Here is a 22,119-nt window from a genome sequence, read left to right as displayed (position 1 = left end):
TGGAGGACCAAATGAATTTTAAGTAGTAAAAAATTAGGTACTAAAGTGAAAAAATTGGATATAATTTAGAGGTAAAATAGTGAACATAGTCTTTTTTAATAGAAAAATAAGGATTTAATTTTAAATTTTATAAATATAGAGACTAAATCTTAAATTTATAAGTATATAAATATTCATATTTTTTATTTTAAATAAAAATATTCCAGTTATTGTTTGAAAATAAATAATATAATTCAAATAAATAATTAAACTTTGTTAAATGAAATTAATTTTGATTGTTGATTCCTTTATTTATATCTAAAATAAACTAAAAGAAAATATTTGGTACATTGTTAGTGGAGTTTTAGATTTTACAAATAAGATTAAGAGGTTAACAAATGTCTCATGAAAATTTAGTAAAATATTAAAAAATATTTTTAAAAAGATACGTGTGATTTTTAAAGACTACTCGTGGAATAAAAAATATATTATCAATGTACCAAATGTTAACCCGTAAACTAATACAAGGTGGAGTGTGTTATATACTAGAATTTTGAAGTATTTCTTATAAATATTTCAATTGTACAAAAGTAATTAGTCCAATTTTCGTTGGTGTTTCTGCCATGCTTAAAATTGAAATTTAGTTGTTATATTTTATTTTTCGCATAACCAATCAATTTTAAGTGTAATGGTATAACACATTGCACTTTTAAGGGAAAACACGTGTATAAACCTTAAAAATGACATTATTAGAGGGATAGCCATGAACCCCAAACACAGATTGTAAAACGGACATAAAAAGTATCAAAAAAATTTATTTTGACATAATTTAATATTTTATTTTTACGATGTTAACACATTAAACATTTCGATTAAAATATTTTGGCAGTTGTAAAAGGGTTTTTGAAGAAAAAAAATTTACCAACATTTTTATTGAAACAATTAATAGTGTTTATTAAAGTTGAGGGATGAAGTTATGTTAAATTAAGTTAATATGAATTAAATTTCAAACTTAAGCAAAGGAAAGGGACCAAAACCACAATTTAATCAAAATAATTTCCATGATAAGAAATACTTGTAATTGAGTGTAGTATCCGGTGATACCATTCATGTGGCGCTTGTGATAGAAAACATCCATTCCAACCATAAAAGTTTCATCCCAAAACTACCCTTAGAGGGAACCACTAATTTTGAGTGGCAACTAAAAACAAAATTATGAACTTAAATGTAATTTCACTAACCTTCCTTCTTGCCGTTGTTTTCCCGCCCGCCGCTGTTCTTTCCATTTTATAAAAACCATGGGAAACTTCCTCGTAACTCCTAACTCGGAATCCGGAACCCAACTCACTCTTAACTCGTCGATTGTGTTAGCGCTATCAGCTCGTTGATTCAAAATAGAAGCTTTCTTTGGGTTATCCTAATATAAGATCGCGTTAATACCGGGTACGTTATCGAGAAAAAAATCACAGATATATAAGACAGTTTCTAATTATAGCGATTTAATGACTCGATACACACTAATATCTCCATCGTCTGTTTGATTAATTGCCTCACCTGGTAAAGCTCTTGTTTGCATCTGAGTCAGCTCGTTTCAAATCCACCCATATAAAAACCTATGATTTTTCCCAAATAGTTTGTTCTAAAGAAAGCGTTGGATTTTTTGTTTGGGTTTGGTTTTTTTTTTTTTTTTCCAGAGTATGGAAGGTGTATGTGAGACAAAGTCATGTACAACTGAGTTGAAATCTGTTGAATTTGGGAATCATCAAAATGGTTCTTTGATGGAGACTGGATTAGGGAATTCTGGGTAACATCACATTTTCTTTGCTTTTCAATTAATCTTCCGGGTTTTTTTTTTGGTTTGATTGATTGATTGATTGATTGATTTGGTGATATATAATTTGTGGGTTGTTTTCTATTTTTCTCATCGGTGTATATGATTAGGTGTTCACATTATAGAAGAAGGTGTAAGATCAGAGCACCTTGTTGCAATGAGGTTTTTTATTGCAGACATTGCCATAATGAATCTAAGGTAACCCATATTTTCTTAAAGAAAAAAGTGTTGATATTTATGGGGTTAATAATTAGCTTTTAGCTGATCCTTCTTTTCGTTTTCTGGAAAAAAAAATAGAATTCCCCGGAATCTAGTCCTCTTAAGCAACATGACATTCCACGCCATGAAGTTGAAAAGGTTTGTTTATATATATGTATATTTGTATATATATTGTGCTCCTTTGAAATTGCTTGTTTACTTATATGTCTAATAGTTATACATGATGACAATGTGGAAGGGATAGCTGTAGAAATTAATTAATGAGATAACTCTAATATTACTCTGCTAAGAGTTCCTTTTGTTTCCATATCTAAGGGCAAAAATTAACACAAGCAAGGAAAAGAGAAATAGGACAGCAAATATGTAATTATCAAATTGAATTCTTGCCTATGCCTTTTTTTTTTTTGGTTCTTTTTTCATGCCCTTTTTGAGTGACAAGAAGCAAGTACATAACTACAAAGAATCTAAAGGAGTTAAACAATTATCATCATCTCCTGCATAAGTTTGTTGTATCCTTAACAATATGTTTGGTTCTTAAATTTATGTGACAAAAATCTTTGCTTGGTGACGTACATTTAATCTCCAATAAAGCAAATCCTTAATTTGTTAGAAAGCTTAGAATTTTTTCTTAAGATTCTCATTTAAGATTTGTCTAACTTTGTTATTTGTCAATTTCAGGTCATTTGCTCCCTATGTGACACAGAACAAGATGTGAGTGATCCCCTAAACATTGAGATTAAAGTAATGTCATTTTCTGTTAAAACCTGAAACACAAATCGTTGTTGCTGTAATCTTTTCTTTTATCCGTTCAGGTACAACAGTATTGCATCAATTGTGGAGTCTGTATGGGGAAGTACTTCTGTGGTAAATGTAAATTCTTTGATGATGATGTAAGTCTTTTCTTTCATTTCTTTGCTGAAAATCTTGGCTTGAAAATCTTTAAATGATCGCTTATGTCATAAACTGTTGCATTGATCAGGTTTCTAAAAACCAATATCACTGTGTTGAATGTGGCATATGTAGGTAATTTTTTAGTTATTCTCAAACCTATAGTCTCTACGGAAACCATCTTCTGGATCAGGTTGGGTCTATAACTTGATAATTTCTTGGCGTATATCATAACTCTTCCGTGCCTGTTTTGCAGAACTGGAGGCGAGGAGAACTTCTTTCATTGCAACAAATGTGGTAAGTGAAAGTAGATAATGTGTAGTTCAAAATAAATGAAATGCCATCTCCCTTTCTTTTCTTCTTCTCCAACTGTTACTTTGAAGACATTGAATCGCTGCTGCAGGATGTTGTTATTCAAATTTAATGAGGGAAGTACATCGTTGCATTGAGAAGGCAATGCACCACGATTGCCCTATTTGCTTCGAGGTAAACAATAAAGCATCATTGCATTTTTCTTTTGATAGCGAAATTGAGGGTGGAAAAGCTGGGTCTTCGTAGGTTCACATCTTCCTTATTCTGCAGTTTCTCTTCGACACAATGAAAGATGTAACCGTTTTACCTTGCGGACACACAATGCATTTGGGATGTTTGAGAGAAATGGAGGAACATTATAGGTAAGCTTTGCTACTTTAATGATTAAAAATCAAGCAAGGATACCATGAATTTCATCCAGTGAGTTCTAATGTATTTTCCAATACCGTAGGTACTCTTGTCCCGTTTGCTCAAAGTCTATCTGCGATATGTCGAAATTGTGGAGAAAGCTTGACAAAGAGGTATACTTATAGAGCTTGTGGCATTGTTGTTCTTTTTCCAAATGACAGTGTGCTACTGCTTATATATATATATATATATTATAACTCATTCCCTGGTTCATGACCTTTTGTTATCTCAAACTTCAAAGTAGATTGCTTCAACCCCAATGCCTGCAGTATACCAAAATAAGATGGCATGGATTCTATGCAACGATTGTGGAGCCACTTCAAATGTACAGTTCCATATAGTGGCGCACAAATGCCCGAGTTGCGAGTCCTACAATACGAGACAGACGCGTGGAGGCCCCGTTGGTGGTTCCTGCTCTGAGATGGTGAGGTGATCATAGTTTTTAACTTACAGTTTTAGATTCAGACAGATACATTATATTTTTTTATTAAGAGTCTTTACAACATTATATTCTCTCTGTATTTGTAGATGCACTGTGAATACAATCTCATAGACAAGTCATCAATTTTATTGATTCCTTTCATCTTTTCCTGGGTTTTTACTCTATATTTTTCAAATTTAGTAATGAGGGTTGGGTATAAATATATTTATTTTATGTATTCGAATTATTGTTGGGACAATATTCATATCTAATATCGGTACTTAAATAAAATGAAAAGTCAAAACAGTATAGCTTTTAACATTTTAGGCTGCCTTAACAATTATTGAAAAATAACTTCTGGAAAATGGATTGATTTTCTTGGAAAAGTTGTTATTTTCCTGTGTTTGAATGACTTTCTGTAAAATATTTTTGGTATTTGATAAATTTTATTAAAATCATTATTTGTTATAAAATATTATAGTACAATAATTTTCTGTTGACGATCTAAATTTATTCTATAATAAGATAATATTTTGTAATAATCAATATCATATATAAACTTAATTTAAATTACATATATGAGAATACATTTCAACGCATTAGAGTTGTAAGGGATAAATGAAGTTAAGCATTATTTAAACAAATATTTATATTTATATAATTAAAATATTCATTTTATATTATGTTTAAATATGTCACAAGTTCCTATACTCTTCATAAATTTAAAATTCAATCATTGTAATTTTATTTTTAGGAATTTATTCTTACCATTTAAATTTTAAAATTTAAGTTCAGTTGTTAGCACTATTAAAATATTTTGTTAAATTCAAGTTTATTATGTTATTTTTAGTTACATGATTACCCAAGTGAGTATTTTTATTTGAAAATTAGAGGACTAAATTCAATTTGTGAAGAGTACATGAACTTATGGCCTATTTTAATCTTTATACTATAAAACATTTATAATTAATATATTCATAATTGTAATAGAAATTTATTATTAAAATATTGACATAAATATTTTTAATAATATATAAAGAATATTATATAAAATTTATTATTGAAATAAATTTGTAATATTGAATAATTTATCAAAATAATGAATTATATTAATTATATTAATAATTTATCATATTATTAAATATAAACAATTAAAATGTATGTTTAATAATATTGAAAATTATAATATTTTATATTAATGTTTTAATGTTTTAGATATTTTAAGATTAAAATAATGTGATAATATTAGGTTTAATTTAAGTTAATTTTATATAAAATAAAATTACTTACAATAAGCTCTTTTCGGAAAATCACTTATTCTTTTTAAGATGGTAAGTCGGTTTATAGGAAAAATGACTTATTTTCTAGTTACAAATTTTTTATTTTTAAAAGTTTTTATTTTTTCATTTTAAAAATTATAATTTCTTTGTTTAAAATAAGATTTTTTTTTAAAAATTACGTACTTTAAAAGGGTATAAGACCAAATTGACAAAAAACTGTAAATGTTGAGGGCTAAAAAAGTTTTAAAATGTTAAAAACCAGTAGACCCACGAATCAGTATGAACTACTTGAATAGGGCTAAAATATTAGTTGAATTTGCAATTGAACTGATTTTTAATATTTTTTTTTACTTCTAATAATTTATTTACATCGGTCGAATTGATCATTCTAGAAAGCACCAGCTGGTCAGGCTAATTCAAAATCGGTTCAACTGATTTTTTAGCTTAGTTCAACAAGCCCATATCGGTTTGAAAATCAATCAATTTTTTACTTCTCATTGAACCGATACCCCGACCGATTCAATTTATATAATATTGAATTTTGAAATTTTAGTTTATATTTTTAAAATAATTTTTATTTTTTTAAAACTTGAAGAGTTTTTTTTCATTTTTTTTTAAAAATTATGTTTTTATTTAAAACACGAAAAAATTAATTTTAAATCTTTTTATGTACTTTTAAAGGGTATGGACTAATTTGACAAAAACCTATAAATATTAAGGGTTAAAAAGTTATTTTACCTTTTGCATTGTTAATATTAACTACAAAGTTAAATAAGGGACCAAGATTTTAAATAAAAAAGTAAAGGGACTTAAGGTCTTAAAATTAAAATATAAGGACTAAATTTTAATTTTCAAATGAGTAGAATGACTTTTGGCATATTTATACCTTACAACATATTGTGTCAATAGGGTTGTATTGATGAAGAGTATGATTTTATCTGTTTACCAATTTAAATAAGCAAACTTAATAAGATTTTGAGTTCATTCCATTTATATCATTTAGTAAATTTTATAAATTGTTTATTATTTGATTATTATTTAAGTAATAATGAGATTCGGGATTTTGAAATATTTTAATTGAGTTTTCAATGTATAAGTATTGTATTAATTAGATTTTTCCATCAACCTAATTGTTAATTTAGGAATTAAATTTAAATTACAGAGATTAAATTTTAAATACGCTTGAACACCTTGGATTTAACATGGCAAATAAAAATAGCCCCTTGATGTTGATAGACATGGTTTAGATAGAAAGGGTTAGAGTATGAACCTCGTTCAATGAGTACCCTACTAGTAGAGGTGTTCATGGGCCGAGTTAGATCGAGTTTGGTTGGACTTGAATATAATATTAATACAATTTATGCTTGTCCAAGTCTGATCCGACCCAAACTATAAGTCTAAAATTTTACCCAATCTTGCCAATATTTGTAAATGGTTAACCCAAACCCGTTTTAGGCCTGTTTATTTTTTAAATTTTTTAAAATATTTATATCATTTTTAATTTAATATTTAACAAGTGTATATATTTTTTCATTTATTAATATTTTATCTATAGGTAACTTAACATTTTCAATGTTCACATTATAATATTATATAAGCTATAGATTTAGTTTTTATGTGTTATAAATTGTATAATATATAAAAATAGAATAATATAATAGGGTGAGTATTTGGTGCACCGATAATGTACTTTTTTTATTCTACAAGCATCTTTAAAAATTGACATATGTCATTTTTTTAAATATATAATTTTAATATTTTATTATATCTTTATAAAACACTTGTCAACTGGAGACTAAAAACTTCATTGGTAATGTACCAAATTTTTTTCTAATATAATATACAATAAATTTAGAAAATAAATTAAACTCAGTCAGGCTCAAGCCTTGAATGTTTGAGCTCAAGCTCAATCAATATTTTAAGTAAATTTATTTCTTCAAGCCTATTTTTCAGGCATAATATATTGTCCAAATACTTTCAAATTTTAGACAAATCTTCGAGTTTAAATTAATCTTGCCTTAGAACAAGTCTACCAACTAAATAAGATCAAAGGTAGAATAATGGAAAGCTTGGAGCAATCCCTAATTATCTAATGAAGTGTCGTTTACTTCTGGTTAATATGTGGATCAACTTGATGGGATAAATAGGAATTCTTTGAGGAGGCTCGGAAGATCGAAGAGAATTCCACCTTCAAAACTGGGATACTTAAACCAAACCAAAAATTGAAAGGGGACTTGGACAGGTTCCTCAATCAAGCCCAAAGCATGAAGCTAGCTTGGAGGATCATCTAGGAAAGAGATAAACTCTAGGTCTCAGTGAGAGAATGCCGCTTTATTAAAAAAAGGCCTGAGATGGCAGGTGCAAAATGGTAAGATGACTGGAATGGGCTAGGTCCTCCCCAGTCATTGATTTCTTTAGGTATCCTTTGCTATGCAATGGGGTGAACTTTACTGTTCCGTTAATATTCTGCTCAGCTTCTCTAGCAATTGTAGAGACCACATTTTTGGGAATCTCAATAGCAAGGAATGGTGTTTAAGTCAAAAAATCCCTTGGTTCTTGCTTTGTGGAAACTATGGCTAATGGAAATACTATTGTTTTTTTTTTTTATAGAACCTCCTTAAGAAATAGAATTATGGGCAAAACATGAGAGAAATTTTGACATTCTCCATCGTTTGTTCTAGTGAAATGAAGTACCCCTGAATGTGACTAGTTGAAAACAAACACGAATGGGTCTTCGATAGGCAATCTAAGTAAAGTAGGGGTTGAATTTATTATTGGTACAGACTGTTTTCAACATACCTCGCATGCTACAAGTGTTGAAGATGAGTTATGGAAGTAACTCAACTGGCCGTGAATAAGTGGATGGTAGTTCTATGATTAGCCTAATCTGTAATGTGATTTTGTGCCATGGGCTCCTCTAGCGGATGGCTACATTACTGTTTGTACCAAACCTACTGATAATAGTTGTTTAATGCACTGTATCTTAATTATCAAACCATTTAACAGTTGTCCCTATCTGTTTTTTGAATTAAACCTGCACAACAACAGAGCATCTGTACTGCACTTGGAAATTTATTTCCAGATTAATTATTGATTCATTTAACGAGATAAGAATAATCTCATCAACAATTATACCCAATTCCTTAGGCATCTTATTTCAAAAATGTATCTTTATAATGATAGACTAAACCTGAATCTTTGAATGAAATGATTTTTTTTCAAATTATTAATTTTCTTATCAGTTGATCAAATCAAGAAGCAAAAAATATTTAGGGATGTTAGCTGATTTCAACGTCGCTATTTGATTGACCATCAAGTTTTTTTAAAAATCGAAACAAGTATACTCTCGGCCTAATATTAATGAATTTGAATATAATTTAAAACAACCCACAAAGCTAACTACGAAACCTTAAAACCAAATTTCTCAACTTCATTTTTTTTTTCACTAAACTAGCACTTGATGAATAAAACCGGTGAGATGGCTGACCTTGAACTTCGATAACCTCCCCTCACCTAAAACTTTTCCTTGTATATATATTAAGGCAACTGTGAAATTGCACTGTTGGTCCCCACAAACCTAGCATTGGCAATTGTTACATTATTTAGGTCAATCTCTTCTAGTTTCAAATTCAACAAGAAAGGCACTTTTTTAACTTTACAAAGTGACCCCCACTCAAGGAACAACACACTAGAAGCTCGAAACTAGAGCCATGCCGCTCAACAAAGCTGTGGGTGGGAAAGTTTGGGCTTTTTTATTTGACCTTTACAGTCAAAACAACCCAAAAAAGGGTTCTTTATCTCAGGGTTAACCTGAAAACAACATAGGATCCCAAAGTTTCCGCCTAGGCTCAAACGTAATAATCTACCATATAACAGCATCCTAGAAGCAACAATGACTAAATTGCTATGTTATTTAAGACTGTAGCTATGCTATTTAAGGTTAAATTACTTAGTGGGTCCTTGTACTTTATACAATGACTAAATTGCTTCTTTTTATAGTAGATGGAGTCATTTCCTCTTAGCATAGGGACCCGACGGTGGAATAAATACAGTTTTTGAATCTTTTGAAGCAACAAGCGGGGAACTGCTATTGTGGTAAAAATTAAAAAATTGCATAAAGGATAATGAATTAATGATACTGCAACTGTAGTTACATAAAAGCAAGATCTCATAAAAGAAAGCTGAACCAAAAATTTAATCCCTACCATCAGGACTGATATCTACCTTTCTCTTCTTTTCTGTTTTTTTTTCTTCTCTAACTTAACATCATTTGAAATTCAAACCAATTTTGAAAACCCAGTAGTTTTCACCTTAAACAAGATTTGTCAAAAAGGATCCAAGGCCTGATCTTACCTTTAACATGCTGCTTTCCTAGGAGAAACCAACAATGGTATCACAAGGTGCCTTGGATTGGATTATAACCCGAGCTCCTGAAGCAAGCCTGTTGAGGGAAATTACGAGTTTGTCAAACAATATGAAACAATAAATACCATTCGTAAGAATAATTCCCGATCATCTGTCTTGAAAATTCTAATGGAGGAGTTATATACTTAACTTTCTTCAATTTTGATCACCTGCTCCTCTTCTCTGAATGAATCCAACCTTTTCGAGTGCTTTTTATTAACAGGCTCAGTGAGTCTTCTACTGTCACCAGTGGATATCCCATCAGAGGAGTTTCTTGGTTTTTCAGAGATAGGAGATCTCATGGACTCACTTCTTGGCTGCTTGCTTAGCGAAGCCTTGATAGAGCGGGGGATGCATTTTGAATGACCTGAATTCATCTCTTCTTTGTCTTCAGCTGATTCCAACTCCTTACGAGCCCTACAATTCAACTTTGTTTCATGGGTTTAGCATGAGCTACAAAAGAAATGCAGCTGAAGCAACATTATACATATACATGTAGGTGAATCTTTATATATGAGGCATCCTATATGGACAGAAAGAAGGATCTTGTTGACATAAGAGAGACCTAAAGCAGAAAACAATGAAGTTAATGCATGGACTTCACCACATTCATAGGGCCCTAGACTCTAATATATAAGATCTAATCAGAAGCAATTGGGTTAAGTCTTATTGTGCCAAGCTCATAGTCATTTTGAACTATGTCCCCCTTCCCCTATTCTAGGACCTGTGTGATCACAACTGTAAACAAGTATAACCGCATTTCGGAATTCCTTGCTATTTCCATTAAGAGTTACTGCATTCATTTAATGTCTAATAAACAGATTAAAACACAAACTCACCTATCATCATTATATGAAGAAGAACGTTTCAGAGTGGTATGCCCTTCTCCTTCTTTGAGCATCTTCGTCTCAATCAAGCTACCACTGAAATATTCTTTGTCTTCCAATCTCAGGCCCATCAACCTCGGATTCTCGGATAAGCAATCAAGCTCACCCAACATGATTGAAGTAGAGAACAATGGCGAAGAAAATTTTGAATGGGAAAACCTAGGCCTGTAGGTTGGAACAAGGCCAAAACTATGGTCTTTCACAGATATCGAACCACATGAGATTAACTGCATCAACATGCTTGTTGCCTTGAGCCTAGCATTTGTTGGCATTCGAATATCTTCCTCCTCAAGAATCCTAAAACTATTGATTTTACTAGCATCCGCTCGGATTAGAGATTCCAATGTTTCAGGTTTCCCTCCTGTAGATGATGCACTAGAAGTGGATGGTGGAGAAACTGGATTCCTGCATATCTCGGGATTATCTTTTACACAAGCGGTAGGGACCTGGTTTTGGAAATTCTCATTGCATTCGGGTTCTAAAGACCCATCATCAGTCGAAACACCCCTTGTACAAGTTTCTCGTGACTTAGGTCTGTCTGTGTTTTCCTCAGTCTGTGTTGAAGCATCAGCTAACCCATCATTCTTACAGACCTTATACTCGGTCAAACTAAGTGAACAGCCCCAGGAAGAATTCTTTCCATATCTAGACTCTGGCGACGCACCAGATGACCCAGGAGTTGGACGGTTAACCGGAGAAGAGAGCTCATCATCCTGAGAATGCTTCGTTCTCTTCCCAATCAAACTGGAAGAAGATGAAGAATCATCTTGGCTTCTAGAAGAAGACGGTGGTTCAGGCAACTGCTTCAGATTTTGCAATCTACTGCTATTCGCAACTGGACTAAAACGATCTGAACACAAAAATTAACTAGCATTAAAGCTTTAGCCTCCCCCTTATGAAATCTAATAAAAGTATATCACAAAATTATATTAACCTGAGTTAGACTCTTCGAATAATTCGGAGCCTTTGAGAACGTATTCATTTCCATGGGCCGGAAGAATTAAATCATCTTCAGAAAGATCATGCCATACAAATCCATTCCTATAGCTCCTGCAACAATTAATACTCCAAAAACTAAGGAACCAAAAAAAACAGGATTTATCTCTATTAATTTCCCGGGGTTTCTCAGCAATCAAACAGCATTTAATTTTTTTGAAAGTCTACTTTTAAAAATCTTTTATTACCTTTTGCAAGACCAAGAATACAAGGAAGCCATCCCTCTGCCTCTAAGATTATTAAGCCTTTCAATCACATCTACACAGCACAATAAATCAAGAAAAAATGTATAGAAAAGGAAATTAAAAGAACAAATTTGAAAGTTTTAAATTAAAATTACCCCTCAAATAAAGTCCATCAGGAGAAGAGAGAGGAACTTCAATGAAATGAGGATGCTCGAGCTGGCGATTCCTGCAGAGATAATAAACAACCGGAACTTTCCGGTTATGCTGATAGTACTTAGGCGATTTCTCAGTCCAAACTTTAGCTCTCTCCGGACTCACTTGCCTATATTTCTTCATCCTCGTCTCCATCTCCGATCCAAACATGGGTTCCAAACCCTAAACCAAATAGCTTCAAATCTCTAAATCAAAATGAAAAAAAAAAAAGAGTCATCGAGTCTCGCTCTTCTGTTAGCAAATCAGATCCGTGAAGCGAATCAACCAAGCAAAAAAGAAGGAAGGGTTTAAAACAATGAAAAAAAGGGGGTGAGAGAGTTGGGTTGTTGTAAAGGAAAGAGGAAGAGAATGAAATGATACGGGGTTTCTTCTTTTATTACGGAGGGAAAGCGACAGAGGGGAGAAGGGGGAGGGGAATTAATGCCAAAATTGGTTGTTTGGATGGTAGTGAGAGAAAGTGAAGAAAGAAAAGAAGAAGGAAAAAGGGTGGTGGGGAACTCCGGGGGAAGACTGGGTTTCTTTGGCTGTTTTCGACTGTGATTTGGCAGTTTTGACTGAGAAAGCTTTTGGCTTTGTTCGATCAATCAACTAAGCAAAGCAGCCTCCCTTTTATACGGATGTTTTTCAAAAGTAGGTTTTTAACAGCGATGACATGCATAAAGAAGAAGAACTTAGACATCTCTTGTCTGTTAGATTAAGTTTGGATATTTTTGGTATTATTTGGATAAACTAATTTTTTTATCAAATATATAAGAACGTGAATTAAAGTGTGCTGATACTATTTATGGTTTAGTTATTATATTATAATGAAATTATTTAATTTTTTTAAATTTAGTTCTTAAACTTGAATTTAATTCAAGCATGATGATGTTATTATATAGATTTCTTTTTAAATATCGCAATTTCTTTATATTTTTCATTACATATATTTAAATTTTTCAAGTGGTGATCTTAAAGTACCACAGTATTACACATTGAAAAAAATCAAATTGAAAAAAGTGTTAGATTATAGACTCATAAAAATCAAGGATCGAGTTAAAAATTTTACCACACCCAAGGGCTACCACGACAATTTATTCTTTTTATATATTCTTTTAAATACTAACGAGGTTTCACTATAAACTACAGCATGGAATTGGAGGTTTAAATGCAAAGATGATGACATTGACATGACACGACATAAAGAATTCCTTGTTATGAAGGGTACTAATGTGACCACTCCTACACCTTACCCCCCCCCTTCTGTTCATCTGTCCAATGGTCGGTTGGTTTATTTTGCACTCTCCTATTTTTAATATGAAATTAATTATTATTTATTGGATAAAGTTTAGGAAATATTCATTATTAGGTCGGTTTTCTAAGCCTAAAAATGGGTCTAAGATTTTGTCCATGTCTAATTTAGATAAAAATGTTAAAACATAAAAATAAATTTAAAAAAATAATACATCAAATGCATTAAAACCATCAAAATAAATGTTTCCGATAAATTAAAAATAAATTTAAAAATAATATTTATATTTAAATAATACTAAAATAAGTATAACTTAACAAGCAAAAGTTTCTAAAATAATAGTAAAACTAATAATAAAACAATAATTATACAATACCTAAACAACAATAATAAAATAATAATAATATAATAGTGAAATGACAGCAAAACACAACAATAATTTTTTTTTGTAAATTCGAGCCGAGTCCGGACTAAAAAAATATTATCCTAGACTTGAATCATTTAGAAAACTGACCTATTTTTTGAGTTTATAGTTTTTGTCAAACTAGCAAATATTTGGATCGAGCCGATAGACTGAACCATTATAGATCTACGTGGATGGGTATAAGAGAGCTCAAATAATAGCTAAAGTCTTGAGATCACGAAGGACCCCTAGGTTTTCTAATCAGAGAAACAATATTTAAATGAAATTATCACATAGTAATATATTAAAATCTTTGTCCACCCAAAACTATATAATGTTATGATTGAGAAATTATAGTGACCTTATCTCGTAGGTGAGGGTCATAAATAAAAACTACTCCACTTGCACCATCCATCACATGCCCTCAATTCTACTTTGACACTGACCTATTGATAACAAATAATATAAGTACATGCGCATAAGATTATTTTTGTGAGATAAATATTAAATTTATACATTAATTTTATTTTTTATTTAATTGTATACGTTTTAAAATATGTATATATATATTTATTTTCGTATTGAATTGATATAATAGTTTGTTATGCAATATATCAATGTAAAATGATGCTAATTTGATTGTATTGTTAATAAATTCTAAAATTTTAGTCAAATTAAATTTAATGTATAAAATCGCATAAAATTAAAGTTTATATATAACATTGCACGTTGGATCGAAATTCATGTATAATTTTAATATTTGTCTCTTTTTGCTAACGAGGTTTCGATATTGTTGATAAAAGTAGAAATTTTAAAATTATTTTGATTTAAATTTCACTTAGATTCGAATATAGTTAATTCGGATAAATATATATATATAAATTTAGGGAAATAAAATTAAAAACCTCTAATTTAATGCATTTACCATTTATTCAATTATTAGGATGAAATAGAGCTTCCATATATAACGTTTTTAAGTTTATAATATACTATTTCCTCTCTCTTTTTTCATATAATGTAATTTATATCATATAGAAATTAAGTATATTATATTATAATATGAATATTAAAAGACATAAAGTAAAATTGTAATAAAGAAAAATATCATTTGTACAATAATAAAATATATAAAATTACCATATATTAAATATAAATATTTAAAAAACATGCTTGAGTTGACCATTTATAAATATAGATATGTTTTGACAAAATTTTAAATCTATATTTTAAGCTAAACCGAACTTAAACAATTATATATAATATAGTTTGATCCAAACCTAACCTGTGTAAACACCTTTACACAATACTCGGTAGAGCTTTATCCATGTATGGTATTAGAACATCTAATGCTTACATAAAGCTTGACCTGATCTAGAACACGGACTTCAAAATTTTTTTTTAATCGCTAATATATTTTTAAATGATTAACTAGATTTGTTTTAAGTCAAATCATATTATCACTATTTTTTTTTCAAAAACATCATGCTAATTTTAATTAATATTCAATAATTTATTATGTTTTTTCCTTAAATTTTAAACATTTGCATCCTATTTTTTTATGCTAAAAGATTTTAAAAGTCATTCAACTTTTCCAAAAAAATCTGTAATACCAATTATTTGGCCGGGCCCACATGTAAAAAATAACAACCCAAAATCCTAATTACCCTAGCCCAACAGACCCAAGCCATTAACCTTGTACAGCCCAAAAATAGGAAACCCTAAACAGTGGCAGCAAACTGGTGCAGCAACTGTTGCCCCATTGCGCGCCTCCGTCTGCACGCACACCTCCGTGAACATCGCACACGTCACACCTGCAGCAACGAACAGAAACAAACAGCAAAAAAAAAGGCATATACAAACGCAACAATAACAGAAAATAAGGATGCTTTTCGTATTTTGCGGGATTTTTATTTGTTTATCTTTCTTTGTTTTCAGGTATAAAACGGATGGAAAAGATCGTAAAGGGGGACATGAAAATCACAGAGAAAAATCAATAGAGAGCAAATATCAGTTTTGAGGTGATTTTTTAGAAATTTTTCAGTTTTCTTTTATTTTTGTTTTGTTTCTGTGCATACGAAAGTAAAAGAAAGGGGGAAGGACTAACCTTTTTCGCCTAAACCATCGAAACGGTCTCTCTCCGTCGCGATCGGAGGTCAGGGTGATTGAGCCGTGGGGTTCTTGAGCACAGAGAGAGGAAAGAGAGTGAAACCCTAGCAGAGGGTTTTCATTACTGTTTGGGGTTTCAAAACCAAAAGGAAAATGAGCTTTTTTTTAAGAAAATTTTGATTTTTATTGAAACTGTAAAACGGTGCCGTTTTACCATGCAGACCCGCGCGGTGACCCGACCCGGAGGGGAGGATCCGCGCGTTCTAGCCTGAAAGGGGAAATTGTGCATTTGGCCCTCCTTTTTTGTGTTGCATTTCAATTAAAACCTTTTTATTTCTTTTAATTTTGGCCGCATGTTTTATTTTTGTTTCAAATTAGTCCCCATTGCTGCGCAGCGTTGTAGGGAGGCGGATTATTTCCATTTTGACCCCCTCATATAATGTGCCTCGCAATTTAGTCCTTCATTTAGCTTTAATTACATTTATTCTTTTTCTTTTTTCTTTTTACAATTCGTTTTTATTTATTATTTCCCTTACTATTATTATTACGTTATTTACTATCATTATTATTATTATATTTTCTATACATACACATTCACATATTTTTTATATCATATCTATGCATATTTTAATATATATATTTTCTAAGTTTTAAATACGTATACTTTATACCTACATACTTTTTATATTCTTTATTTTACTTTCTTTTTTTATATACTTTATACTTTATATATATACATATATATGTCTTATAACATGTGCACGTTTTAATATATTTATGTACCCGTTTTTCAAAAATCATTATAAATATTTTTATTATTTTACATATTCTATTATTTTATATATATTGTATATTTCTTTAACATACCCTTTTTGAAAATATAGTTTGGTTTTAACCATACATCAAAATCATTTTCTCTTGATTCAAAGGTTTTTTTTTAAAGTAAAAGTAATATTCAAAGTTTGGGATTTTCAAGGGAAATTGAGCCCTAACGTATTGGGTTCTGATTTTCTTTGGTTATCCTAAATAACCGAGAATATTCTTTATTCAAAATTCATGAGCATAAAAATCATTTTTGGGAACTTAACTTGTCGTGCCCTAACGTATTGGGTGTGGTCTGTTACTTTCTCGAAATGAAGATTTTCGCATAAAATAAAAGTGGATATTCAAAGTTCGGGGATTATGAGGAATTGTACCCTAACGTATTAGGACTCGATTTCTTTACATGACTTGAACAATTGGTTATCCTTTTGCAAATTTCATCATTCAAGTTTATTTTAAAATCTTTTTAACTTTCGACACTAAGACATCAAATAGTCAATTTGGTACTGATTTTGGGCGTTACGAGGGTGCTAACCCTTCCTCGTGCGTAACTGACTCTCGAACTCGTTTTCTCAAAATTCGTAGGCTAAAATAATTTTTAAGGTGAGCCGATCACACCCTAATAAAGGATCGGTGGCGACTCCATTTTGTTTTTTTAAAGTGGACAACTGAATTTTTGTTTTCAAAAAAACGGTTTCGACAAAATCAATTAATGTTTTCTTTTGTACTCAATTGAGCCATTCAATGTTAAAATTACAATTAATTAAGTCATTTGACCGTTAAAGTTAACGATTAACCATTATAGAACAACAGCAACTGTTTTTCAGGTGTTTTTGCCATGTGGAATATTAGGGTTGCGTCACGCAGCGAAAACTAATATTTTATATTAAAAAATGTATAAAAATTGTGGGAAATTATATTAAATATAAATTTATAAATAAAAATATTATATAGTTCTTAAAAATAATTAAAATTGCAAAAATATATTAAAATTTAAAAATACATAACTTGTAAAATATAAAATTTGTAAAATTATGATTTTTAAATATAGAAAATTATAAAAATATAAAAATTAATGAAATTTTAAAATACTATAAGAAGCATGAAAATTATAAAATAAATTAAAATATAAGAAAAATATTAAAAACAAACTCTCTCTTTTTTTCATTTGCATACTAACCACTCTTAAAAATTATAAAATTTTTATTTGATCATTGAAGCTATTTGTTGCGCTCATCCACTCGGACTTCTCCAAAACTTGTACCCGTTTGTCCATTGTCAATGATAAGAGGGTGTTTTGAGATGTAAACTAAGGTAGAGAAATGAGTTAAAAAAGGCAAATGACAATTGAGACTATTTGTATATAAAATTGTAAACATGTTTTATATTTTAATACTTTATTATATTCTAATATTTTATTGCAATTTCATATCATTTATATATTTTTTGAATGTTTTAAATATTTTGTAGTGAACTTTTGTAATATTTTATAATGATCTATATTTTATTTATACTTTTTTTGCAATTTTCTATATATTTTAATAATTTTCTATATTTTAACATTTTTCATATATTTTTATATTTTATATTTTATCATTTTAATAATTTTTAATACTTTTCTCCATTTTTATATTTTATCATTTTAAATAAATTTTGTAGTTTTCTATATAATTATATTTTTTGCACTTTATTTTTCTTCTATTTTTTATAATTTTAAAATGTTTTTAATAATTTTATATATTGTATGAATTTTATAATTTTAATTAATTTTCAATAATTTCAAATATAAAAATGCAAATTTTCACCATAGGGCACAATCCTAGCATACCACATGATGAAAACATCCAGAAAAAGATGCGGTTTCAATACTTTGTAATGGTTGACCATTAACTTTAACAGTCAAAGGGTTTAATTTGATTATAATTTTAACCTGTCACAATTGAGTGAGAAAAATACAAAGGCTTAATTGATTTTTTAGAAAATTTCAACGACTTTTAAGACTATTAACCTGATTTTTAAATGTCTAAATTATAGTATTATGTGTTCTTATAAAATTATTTTTTTTATTTGGTATAAATTGCATAATATACAAAAATAAAACAATATATTACATAATTAAAAAAACAAATTGGACTGGGCTGAAATATTAGATGTTCAGAGAGGTAACCTCAAACCCCGAACATGAACCGTAAAATGGACATGAAGTATATAAAAAAAGAAGAAGAAGCAAATGAAGTAATACCAATATTTAAGCACAACTTTTATTTTAAAGTAGCTTTGATATTTTGAACTTAGGTGTTGTTTGATAAACTAAAAAAATTAAGGGTGGGTTTGGATGGATAATTGGGTGCGGTGCGGTGCGTTTAGCTTACTTTTTGTCTCACGCTACAGTATCACTACAGTATCTAATCTTACCGCCACCGCTGTTTTTACACTAACCGCGGGTAAACGCATCGCCCATCCAAACTCACCTAAGTATTGAATTTTTAGTACCAAACTTTATAAGTACTAATTTTATATTAAAAAGTTGTTTGATATATTAGTAAAATTAAGTATTAGACATAATTATATTGTTTGATGAAATTAATATTATTTTTTTAATATTTATTTTCTTAAATTTAGTCCTATTAATATTAATATATTATTTTATCTAGTGTAATTTATCATAAAATAAATATAACAAATTGGATAACCCTTTTAACCAAAAAAAGAGAGATAATTTATTTTTAATAAAATCAACTTAATAATGATTTATCAAACGTACCCTTAATATTTTTATAAACTTGAGGTTAGGGGCTAAGATAGAGGCTGGTAATGGCTTGGCTCACTCAAAATGAAAAAATAAAATCTATATAATCTCTTTAAAATTGATAATATTACAAATTAATATAATAATAAAATTATATTTCAACCCTTAAAAATTATTATTTATTTTTCGCCTTCACTTCACATTTTCTTAAGGCGATGTACTACTAACAAGGGTAAAGATTTATTTTGATAGCTCAAGTATTATAAATACAGTACAAAGTAAAGTATAATATAATTACAATTCTAAGTGTATAAATTAGAATTAAAGTAGAATAGTCGATTAAGTTTTAACTTGATTAATATCAACATTATTATTAGTGTCGGAGGAGATGAATTCGAATATTTTGTTGATAATATAAACAAAACCCTAGCATAAGAAACAAACATAGTAAATCCACAATCTAAGGGTACGTTTGTTTCACTGTAGTGGAATAGAGTTGTAATTAAATAGAGCTGTAATCAGTAATTCAAATTTTTGGTTGAATGGAATGGAATAGAACTGTAATAGTATTATTGTGTTTGTAGATTATATATTATTTTTATAGTATTATATACTATGATTTTTTAATTCATATAATAATTATATTTAGAATTTTATTAAATTATATATTATTTTATTAACTTATATTTAATAATAATTTTGTTAAAATATGGTTAAATTATTTATTATTTTTAATAATAATCTTATTAAAATTTAATAACAATAACAATAATCATCTACCTACAAAAAAATTTACTAAGGGATAAACACAAATCTGACTTGATGTACAAGAGTTCTTAAAAAAAGCTTCAAGTAAATAAGATTAGACAACATAATGGAAAGTTTACTAGCAAAAACTAAGTTGCTCTTGGACTTATCATTTTTCTTGAATTACCCATACACTCGACATATATCTGGACATGAGCATGGGGAGATGGCCATCCAAAGCTTGAATTTCATTACAAAAGGTCATATTCCAACAGCATGCATGGAATTTGCATGCCACATAGTTCACTCAACAACTAACAATTGGCCCATCGAGCTTAGTACGAGTAAACTGATCAACATGGGTACTAAAACCTAACTGCCTAGCAGATCCATCGTAAAATGTCCTGCCTGCATCCTTCGACTCAAATTTCATCCCCACACATGGCTTACCTCCCACACCTCCATCATCTTTCGGATTAACAACCAGATCTATTCCAGTCGAATTTTCTATTAAATTCCAATTACTACCACCACCCTTACTAGACTCAATGTCCGATGAGTAAATATTGAGTCATGACATGTTTGTTAATGTGTTCTAGGAGAACTGTTCTAACTGAAACATTTGAGATATTCTTGAACCTCAAGTTTAGTGATGGATGCGGTTGCCTTAACACTCGATTTGAAATTCCTTTTAATTTTCAGGCGCGCAGCTATTTTTATTGCTTATTTATGCTAATAATCTCAACTCTGGATTCTGACGGATTTGTAACTTTGCACTGTGCAGGATTCAATCGAAGGTTTTAAACTCGACAAGAATGCCACATTGGAAAAGATGAGAGATGGAACAATTGAAGATTCGAAACGCGGGCAGAATGCGGTGGTGGAGAGGAAACCCGTATTAGTCCCTAAAAGTGAGACCATAATTCATGCAATTGTTACGAATGTTAAAACATTTGACTACCAATTAAGAAATGGTGATATGAAGCCAATAAAAGAAGGTTTGAATGGTTTGAAAACAACTCGGAAGCAGAAAACAAGACTGTAGAGACTAGAGAGACAAAAGTGTTGGTATATGAGGTGAAATTGGATTAGATGGAGTGTGTTAAATATATGTATATGGGACTGAGTGAATTTTGATAGGTATTAGCACTCGGGTCTCTAAAAGCTAGCATGGTTAGTGTAACATCATCACTCAGTTTTATAGGGACAATATTTTGGATATTATCTCCAACGTTTTTAAGGCCCGACTCTATGTATTTCCCACATTAACTTATGGCGTAAATTTTAAGCACAATCCATATGTTATTGTATAACCATAGATACAACCCTCAATCTTTACCATTCTGGTTAGTTTAGCCCGAAACATTTCCTTTTTATTTATTCTTCAATTCTATTTAGATTTTACCAGAAAACAATTTCACATTTTTTCTTTTTTAATCTTCCTAGGTTAATATTTTACTATATCTCTATAGAACACTTGTCAATCTTTTGACTCTATTTGTGGAGTCTAAAAGTGTATCATGTAATTGTTTAAAGCACCATTTTCCAAATTTAATAAAATTCATCAAAATTTCTTCATAATAAAATTGAAGAAAAAAATATGAGATTCCTCCTCAGAATTGAAGAGAAAAAGGACGAAAATTAAACCTATAATTTGCCCCAGATGAAACAAAGAGTTTGATGAATTCGTGGTGAAATCAGGTTTAGTAAGAGGGAATGGTTTAAATACCAAAAAATTTGAAATCAATTTGGATTATTGTTATAATTGGTGCGGTTTTGATGTTGAAGAAGAGGATGAGTTGAATGTTTAAATTTTATTAATAAGAAATTAAAGTAGATTATATATTATTTTATAGTATTATATACTATGATTTTTTTAATTCATATATTAATAATTATATTAAGAATTTTATTAAATTATATTTAATAATAATTTTCTTAAAATATGGTTAAACTATTTATTATTTTTAATAATAATAACAATAATCATCTACCTAAAAAAAATTCTACTAAATGTATTCTAGTCATTTTAGTTTTT

At 29.6% G+C, this 22,119-nt stretch overlaps 2 protein-coding genes across 6 annotated transcripts; one reads left to right on the top strand and one right to left on the bottom strand.

Annotated features, from left to right (window-relative positions):
- The first annotated feature begins 1,112 nt into the window (after positions 1-1,112).
- Positions 1,113-7,740, top strand: LOC105788997 (E3 ubiquitin-protein ligase RZFP34). Of its 4 annotated transcripts, none has more exons than XM_052627593.1 (13): positions 1,117-1,422; positions 1,674-1,783; positions 1,921-2,008; positions 2,108-2,167; positions 2,708-2,740; positions 2,842-2,919; positions 3,009-3,052; positions 3,174-3,214; positions 3,321-3,403; positions 3,500-3,591; positions 3,681-3,750; positions 3,882-4,061; positions 4,166-4,345. In XM_052627593.1, exons 2-13 carry the CDS (start codon positions 1,677-1,679, stop codon positions 4,328-4,330), a joined length of 1,041 nt encoding a protein of 346 aa, XP_052483553.1. In that variant the 5' UTR covers positions 1,117-1,422; positions 1,674-1,676; the 3' UTR covers positions 4,331-4,345. The 4 variants fall into 4 exon arrangements, with proteins under 4 accessions (XP_052483555.1, XP_052483553.1, XP_012471622.2 ...); XM_012616168.2 differs by lacking the exon at positions 4,166-4,345 and adding an exon at positions 7,486-7,740 and having other exon boundaries at positions 1,118-1,422; XM_052627595.1 differs by lacking the exons at positions 1,674-1,783; positions 3,009-3,052 and having other exon boundaries at positions 1,113-1,422.
- An 881-nt stretch (positions 7,741-8,621) lies between these two features.
- On the bottom strand, positions 8,622-12,621 carry LOC105788996 (protein SOSEKI 3). Of its 2 annotated transcripts, XM_052627592.1 has the most exons (7): positions 11,966-12,621; positions 11,814-11,883; positions 11,564-11,679; positions 10,582-11,479; positions 9,895-10,159; positions 9,692-9,781; positions 8,622-8,915 (listed from the first exon to the last, which is right to left on the bottom strand). In XM_052627592.1, the coding sequence occupies exons 1-6, from the start codon at positions 12,171-12,173 to the stop codon at positions 9,710-9,712; spliced, it is 1,629 nt and encodes a 542-aa protein (XP_052483552.1). In that variant the 5' UTR covers positions 12,174-12,621; the 3' UTR covers positions 8,622-8,915; positions 9,692-9,709. The 2 variants fall into 2 exon arrangements, with proteins under 2 accessions (XP_052483552.1, XP_012471621.2); XM_012616167.2 differs by lacking the exon at positions 8,622-8,915 and having other exon boundaries at positions 9,449-9,781.
- Between the last annotated feature and the right edge of the window lie 9,498 nt (positions 12,622-22,119).

This window comes from Gossypium raimondii, chromosome 2 (assembly GCF_025698545.1).
Source record: "Gossypium raimondii isolate GPD5lz chromosome 2, ASM2569854v1, whole genome shotgun sequence".
Classification (NCBI taxonomy): domain Eukaryota; kingdom Viridiplantae; phylum Streptophyta; class Magnoliopsida; order Malvales; family Malvaceae; genus Gossypium; species Gossypium raimondii.
Note: the sequence above shows the minus strand (reverse complement) of the source record. Positions and strands in the feature narration are given on the sequence as shown.

Bases quoted from the DNA above. Each gene is read 5' to 3' on its own strand.
- LOC105788997 (XM_052627593.1), top strand. From the start codon at position 1,677: ATGGAAGGTGTATGTGAGACAAAGTCATGTACAACTGAGTTGAAATCT. The intron at 3,053-3,173 runs GTAATTTTTTAG...CCTGTTTTGCAG, and splicing joins GTTGAATGTGGCATATGTAG to AACTGGAGGCGAGGAGAACT. The intron at 3,215-3,320 runs GTAAGTGAAAGT...TCGCTGCTGCAG, and splicing joins CTTTCATTGCAACAAATGTG to GATGTTGTTATTCAAATTTA.
- LOC105788996 (XM_052627592.1), bottom strand. From the start codon at position 12,173: ATGTTTGGATCGGAGATGGAGACGAGGATGAAGAAATATAGGCAAGTG. The intron at 11,884-11,965 runs GTAATTTTAATT...TGTGCTGTGTAG, and splicing joins TGATGGACTTTATTTGAGGG to ATGTGATTGAAAGGCTTAAT. The intron at 11,680-11,813 runs GTAATAAAAGAT...TAATTGTTGCAG, and splicing joins TATTCTTGGTCTTGCAAAAG to GAGCTATAGGAATGGATTTG.